The sequence below is a fragment of the Cyphomyrmex costatus genome, unplaced genomic scaffold (assembly GCF_001594065.2).
Source record: "Cyphomyrmex costatus isolate MS0001 unplaced genomic scaffold, Ccosl1.0 scaffold138, whole genome shotgun sequence".
In the NCBI taxonomy this organism is placed as follows: Eukaryota; Metazoa; Arthropoda; class Insecta; order Hymenoptera; family Formicidae; genus Cyphomyrmex; species Cyphomyrmex costatus.
In genome coordinates this window covers 10363-18427 of record NW_017275369.1, presented here as the reverse complement: position 1 = coordinate 18427, position 8065 = coordinate 10363, and the positions used below count along the sequence as shown (strand labels likewise).

The 8065-nt window shown below is 35.9% G+C and overlaps 1 protein-coding gene across 1 annotated transcript; it reads left to right on the top strand.

The window, feature by feature from the left end:
- The first annotated feature begins 4390 nt into the window (after positions 1 to 4390).
- On the top strand, positions 4391 to 5242 carry LOC108782917 (uncharacterized). Its single transcript, XM_018551313.1, has one exon. It carries the CDS (start codon positions 4391 to 4393, stop codon positions 5240 to 5242), a length of 852 nt encoding a protein of 283 aa, XP_018406815.1.
- Positions 5243 to 8065: the final 2823 nt, after the last annotated feature.

Below are 8065 nucleotides of genomic sequence, written 5' to 3'. Positions count from 1 at the left end.
CATAGACATAGTAAGTATAGACTGAGCATCCTTTGATAAGCGGTGATGCTTACGATGAGAGAGAGAAAAGATATTATGATGAGTTTCTCTCTCTTTTCAATGTCGGAGAGTGGGAGAACCTGCTGCGCAAGAGCCTGCGCGATATGATTTAAATGCGCAGACGACGCTAATGTAGTATAACAATTAAAAACTCACAATTGGCATTTAATTGCGGACACATTATAACATATACTGAAAGCTGATAAAATGTTTCTTTTAAAAATAACATGGAAATTTTATTTTTTTAGAATATTTCGTAACTGTCGTTTATTATTAATATATAGGAACATAAAACAAATCAAGTCATAATTTGCCGAAATAATAATCATTATTTATTGACCTTGAAAGAGAGTTAGTTTATTATTACGCATTCTTAGCCTATTAACATTATTTTGAAATTGTTCACTTTCGTAATGTAAACGTACTTGTAGAAATGTTTTTAAAATTAACTTAATAACTTGGCGACGATGATCAAATAACGGAGATTGATCTAACATATGAGAATCATCATCGAAAATTTTAGTTGGCATAAAACGAAACATTGACAAATTAAATATTGTACAATATTTTTCTTTGAAAATATAATACTTCTATTATGCCTCAAAACTTTCTCAGCCACTTCACATATATTAACTACGTCGCTTGAAGCTTCAATTAGGCCTTTTCCATTTTGGAGGTCAACATTTGTCATGCGATTCTTCCGCAGTAGAAGTTTGCTTACATCCTCTGAATATGTATTTTTATTTCGCAACTTATCACAGCATGTCTGACAAGATAATTTACGCTCTATACTTCTTACAACAAATCCTGCAACGTATTTGATAATATCTCTCGCGTATTCAGAAGGATTATAATTGACTGGCGTGAAATAATCATGATCGAGAAGTACAATTTGGAATAAATCATTGTCGGCATCGATGTTATCATTTTTTGTACATTTATCACCTGTCTCGGAATAATTTTCAGATAACGATAGTAATGTTGTGTCATCTTTAGGCACACAATTAGCACTAAGAGGTACCGATACTTTCGCTACCTGTAAAATCTTCCTATACGAAGCTTTAAATATCCTTACGCTAGGATTATTATTCCAGCCTCCCATTCGTCTTATTAGTGCAAAAAATGTTTCAACGTGATCCTGTGACAATTTATAAGTCAATAAAAAATTTATTTTGTCTTCGGATAATAGCTGCTCAGCTAAAGTAATAACGTTTTGCAAACAAATTATAAAGCCTATAAAACCTGTCCTCACATTTGTTTGTAAAATAGGTACATCATTTATTTTTAAATTAGCAATATATTTAATATAATTTTCTACTTTACTCTTTAAAATACTTATATTTGTTTTGGTAATTGCACATTTTGATTCACTTTTATTATATAAATTCCGGGAATTCAATAAATCAAAAATATCATTAAAAGTTTTACAAAATTTTGCTGTAGCAGAAGCCCCTTTGAAATTAAATTCTGAATCTGTTCTTATCAGTTTCCTATCAACTTCTGCATGAAGTAGTGCATCACCAACGCTATTGCTTAAAACCTGAGCAGCTAGATTCACTTTCATTTTTTCGTTATGAAAGTGAATGTGACGACGACGAATTTTTACTGCAGGATGCAACCCTTCAAATTCTATAAGTCTGATCAATTTTACAATAAAATTCCAATTTATAAAATTATTTTCTCCATCGCAAATAATACCAGATTTTGCAAAATTATTTCGAACAAGTTTTAACATATGACACGGGTCATAAAAAATATATACTGGTTTTTGTGTACAGGGATGCTCAAAATACGACTTTATATTTTTTCTATCATGTTGTCTTAGGCAAGCTCCTAATTTTTCACACATCGTAATATTCGCAGGTGCACCGTCAAACGTAACGCTTCGAACATCTATCTCGTTTTCATGAAGATAACGTAAAATTTCGCTTAATATTGTCACTTTTTCTTGAGCCATTAAAGATGCGATAAGGTAATATGCAATAGGAATTTTAAAATTTCCATTTATATTGACAATCATGAAAACAAGAGCTTGACTAGCTTCAGTTTGGCTAGTGACTCCGTTGCCTAAATCGACAAAGCCTACAGCTTCTCCATTTACAAATTCTATTTTTTTTCTGATGCTCATTTCGTCAAATACTAAATTAAAAATTAATTCTTTATTTATCTTTTTGGCTTGATAGATTTGATTACGAACTTCTTGTATCGCCTGCTCACAAATACCTGGTTCATTATTTAAATTTCTCATCCATCTCCGGAGAGTAGTTTCGTGAGGTAGGCATTTTAAAAATGATGACCTAACGTACTTATACGCAGCTGGAGAATGGAAGTGCAGGGTAACCGCAAATGTTTTTAATTCTTGTGTATAACTGGCATTTCGCTTCTTCATGATCATTTTTCTAATAATTTCTTCTACATGCGGAGGCACTGCATCCTAAACATGCATTATATAGATAAAAATAAATTTTTGTTATAGAAATAAACATTAGATTAAAAAATCAAACAATAAAAGTAATAGCAATCTTAATTCAAGCAACATTCAAGCAATCTTATTTCACGCAAAAAACAAAACTCTGTTAGAGTAATAAACACCTTAATTCCCAAATTAAAATAAGCTTTAGAAAATGTCACAAATTTTTATTTAAATGTACACAAATTAAAAAATAATTTTCAAATAATATTTTTTCTTAAAATATAAGCAATTGAAAAACATTTTAATTTTTAAAATGAAATCTGTTTAAATAAACAATTGTTTGTTCATATATAAAGAGATATATGTTTTCATAATAGGAAACATACACTTGTTTATATTTGAACAATTATTTATCCTTATAATTGATTGTTCTTTTAAATATAAAACAGGAATAGAGCATCGTGCATCATGATTAGTAGAAAATAATAGAGAAAGCAAAAACTATTAAAACATCAAAGTTTTTCCAACCTTGAAAGTCGTTGACATTTCTTTGAGATAATTCACTGTTGAGTGAAGTTTGCTGACTCCATAGTTGGATGTATTTCATCCTTTATAAAAACAAGTTTATTTTTAATCCTTAACTACCTTCGTAGGGTAAATTTCTACCCCACATAGATATGAAAAATGTGTTTTTAAGACTTAAAAAGTTAAAACTGCGGTAAAAAAGTGCAATTGTTTTCTTAAATAATTTTTTCTAAATATCGAAGGTAGTTAAGGGTTAATGTCATTTTTATCTTTATAATGAATACAATATTTTAGCATTATTACTTACTTTTATAGCTTCTATACTATTATTTGCTAATAAGCGCTTATTTCCCAAAGAATTCAATAAGCTTCTTAAATTGCAAACTCTTTTCTTCAAACGTTTGCATGTTTGCATAATACATTTCTTTTTCTGCCTATTATATATTGTTGACCTGACAAATGTATTCCACGCCTTATCAGATGTAAAGTTGCTTCTTGTAAAAGTTGCAACTGCATTACTTGGAAGATCCAAATAAATTGTTTTATGTGGCACATTTTCATTACAGCTATCCCCCCCCATTTGCCTATAATTAAAAACTTTCTTGAATAAAATTAAATTGACATATGTAATCACTACTTACAAATACGTACACATTAATAATTTTCCTCTTTCTAATAGTAGTATTCATGTTTTCGTCTTCATAATCATTTATCTGCTCATTTGTTTCCCTGTGTGTTAAATTGTTTCTAAGAAAAGTATAAGATTAATATTAAATATATAAATAATCACATTAATTCTAAATAATGATAAATTGATATTTACCTATTCTCCTTACTTATAGGTAATGCAGTTGACAATAAACGTTTCCTTTCTTTGGTGTCATAATTAAAATCATTTTTATGAAAATGATCACTACAAATTCGAGCAGATGAATAATTGACAACTTTGTCAATTGCTTCAAACCATTTTTGTTTTTGGTCTGCATTTTTAGGAAAGCTAAATAATATATTTTTAGTTAGTATTTTGAATAAAATATTTTTAAAATATTTTAATTTAAAAATGTGTTCTTATATATATACATAAAAAACATTTACCAGTGAAATGTACGATTTTCATTTGGATTTGCTTCTTTCCCGCAGACACAACACGCATTAACCATTTTATATATCGGAATATTTAATGTTTACTGCTTATCGAAATCGAAACTATAAAAACACATCACACAATTTTTGGTTATGTACATACTTTATAGCGCAATAGGGGAAACGAGACGAACCGGCGCCGGCGGATGAGGAGAAGTGCTCCCCACTCTCCGGCATTGAAAAGAGAGAGAAACTCATCATAATATCTTTTCTCTCTCTCATCGTAAGCATCACCGCTTATCAAAGGATGATGCTCAGTCTATACTTACCATGTCTATGGGTAGGACTTACGCAAAGGTGACTAGGGAGGGCTCGGTAAGAAGCAACAACGCGGGATACCTAGAGGCAAGAAGGGCCCTGGCCAGAGCTCCCGTGGTGATAATCGATATAGAGGAAGGCGGTCCAATGTATTCTGAGTTGATGAGGAGAGCGAGAGAGAATATCTCGTTGGAGGACATGGACATCAGAGACACTAAAATAACGAAGACATTGAAGGGATCATTGGCAGTGCAGGTGTACGCTGCAGAGGCAAGACAAAAGGCGAAGGGGTTGGCGGAGAAGATAAGAGAGCTCTACAGGGGCAACGAAAAAGTAAAAGTATACAGCCCAAGCCCCACTGGGGAATTGATTATCTGGGACTTGGATGAGACAATTGAGGAAGAAGAGGTAAGGCAAACTGTGATCAAGCTAACTGGAATGGAAACTGAAGACATCAAGATCGGAAGCAAGAGAGTAATGAGAAACGGCATGTTTTCCCTCTGGGTCAGATGCCCTTTGGAAGAGGCCGTTAAGCTATCAGAGAACGGAAAGATACGGATAGGGTGGAGTTCATTAAGGATTCAGCTCCTTAAAAAACGACCAATCAAATATTTCAGATGTATGGCGAGAGGTCACACGAGAGAAAGTTGCCCAAGCAAAATAGATAGATCCGGGTGCTGCTATAACTGTGGAAGGCAAGGACACAGGGCAGAAACGTGCAGATCACGGGCAGTGTGCCCGGTGTGCGTCGAGAGAGGCGTGGAGGCAGGACACAGGGCGGGCGACGCAGTGTGCCCGCCAGTATATGGTAGACCAGTCCTCGGAAGGATTCCCCGCCAAGGGGAGGGACAGAAGGGGGAGTAGGTGCAGGCATGCGGCAGGACAAAAAGATGCAAACGATAGAGGAGGTTGTGACAAGGGAAGAGGGGGAAGGTACTAGGAAGGAACGAGAGATGCAGGGTGGAGATGTAGAGGGGAGTCGATGTGAGGAGTACATGGACGTGACGGCCTATCGGAGCCTAATAAAGGCCGACTCCATCAGCGATCACCAAAAGGAAGATTAAAAGGATCCTTCAGATCAACCTGAATGGATCGAGAGTGGCGCTGGAGATGGCCGTTAAATACAAACACGATAAAGATATAGAGCTTCTGGTGGCCTCGGAGGTACTGAGAGTAAGATTGGACGATAGATGGGTGGTCTCGGGAGACCATCACAACAATCACTAACCTTATACGACGAGATTTAGAGCGTGGCAGACTGACCCCAGCAGTGGCAGTCTTCGTGTTCGTGTACCCCGACGGCGTTCCCGGACCCTGGACCATTTAATCGAGAAGTAAATATTTCATCGCGAATGATGGGGCCGCCATGTGTTCTGACGTAATGCATTGGCGTCGAGATGCCCAAATCTGCTCATTTCCGCCAGCCAATCACGTAATTGGTCACGTGACCAAGTTGGCGATTCTCTCTACTAGAGGTTCTCTAGTCTTAAGTTCAGTCTTGAAGAGTTACGAACCAATCAGAGGGCCGCTTTAGCATCTTAAGACATTACTTAAGACAGTCTTTAAATAAGAACCGACTATGAATACCGGCCATAGTTGGTTCTTATTTCAAGAATATCTTAAGTAATGTCTTAAGATGCTAAAGCGGCCCTCTGATTGGTTCGTAACTCCTCAAGACTGAACTTAAGACGGTCTTGAATATAAGAACTGACTATGAATACCGGCCTATAAAATGAAATTCTACACATTTCCCTGTTCAGAAACCAACGAACTTTCCACGCGAAATAACTTCTACCCCCCCCCCCCTTCTGAGGGGCGCACGACTTCTACGATTGTACTGTCGGAGCAGACCTCTGTCCATCTCTCCCTCTCCCCTGCTGAGGGGCGCACGACTTCTACGATTGTACTGTCTGGGCAGACCTTTGTCGACGGTGTGGGTGCGGAGGGTGGCCGAAGTACTTCGCGGCTATGACACATTTCCTAACCTCCATAATCGTCAACTTTAACGCTAAATATCTCGGTTCGTAGGGCAGAGCGCACTTTTTTCTGCCAGATTCTTTCGTTTCATGCAAAAACGCGTCGAATAAGCCTAATTTGATCGATTTTTAAGCTGCTTGAGTGATTCTGTATAATTACCAAAATTTTCAGTACACTGGCAGTGTATACGAAACACGGTCGTAGAATTAAATGCAATAAATAAAATGGGCGGTTGTAGTGCATTAAATTATAAGAATAGGAGTGCAGCCGGGTTTCAAAACTTTCCGCTTTCCAACAGAAGCAGAAAGAAGAAAAAAGTGGTTAATAAACTGTCGACGTGACAAATGGATACCTTCTTCGAATTCAAGATTATGCGAGGTAAGTACTTATACTTATCACTAAACATTTATTTCAATTGTTTAAAGCAAAAGATGTGAAAAGGAAAATTGAGGTTAGAAACCTTTCTATTCATCACAAAATGTTTCAAAGACATTTTAGAATGTTTCTAAAAGAATGCAACTTTCCTGACATCTTCATAAAAACTTTTCTAAAACATTCAGAAAAGTTTTTATGAAGATGTCAGAAAAGTTGCATTCTTTTAGAAACATTCTAAAATGTGTATATATATAAAATTTGAGGGTGTATATATATATATACATTCTCAAATTTTGATAAAAATATACTCAGGCTGCATTCGGGCAGCGCGCTATTAGCGCCATTTGTGTGGTACGCCTTGTCTCACGTCTAATGGACGACGAAGATAAAATGAAACAAATAGCGCTAATAGCGTCTCCCCGAATCTAGCCTCAATCGATGCGTTTTCGCGTAAAACTAAAGATTTGACAACAACAAAAAACGTCGCTTTGCCTTATGAAACAAAATATTAATCGTTAAAGTCAATGGCTATTCTAGTTAGGGCTGCCAGTGCTGCCAGCACTACTACGACAGCTACGTTTTTCTCTGCCTTACCTTACGTTACGACTACGCATGTTACGTCTCGTTCTCTGCCATAGCTATTAGGAAATCTGTCACAGCAATGCAATGGCACAGTATATACAGTAGCGCAACTCTCTGTCGGCACCTTTGATGTTACCGTAGCTAAAAATGAACTGCACATGCGCGACCGAGGCGCGTAACCAATCAGGGCACTGTATTCTATCTCACTTCTGCTCTCTGTTTATAACCTTTTCTCTCTTTCTAATTTATGTTCTAACAATGTCCTAACCTAATTTGCACATTTGAAGATTTAATACGCGTACTAACAAGTAACTTTTATAAAATTATCTTAATTTATTCCATTATTCACAGCGAATACAGAAAATCTATAGTTCTCGTTTACACTATATAGATTTTTAATACTCACAGTGAAAAACGAGACGCATTTGAAAGAGAAAATGAAATAAAAATTAAACATATATGATGCACATTTACTTCTTAACACTATATTTTGCAATTAAATATACCCACAAAATATCAGGAGATGCGGTAGCGTCTCCGGCCATGTTCAAAAAAACTGTGAACGCTACAAGTCTCTTATCCCGAGCCACCAAAGTCCATTTTTGGGAGGTGCATAACTATTAAAATATAAAAAATTTTGAATCGAACGTCATATGTCCTGAAAGGCGGCATCGCCACGAGTAATTTGAGCCAAAAAAATTTTAAATCGGTCAAGCCGTTCTGGAGATATAAGCGGTCAAAAAGTGGTGATTT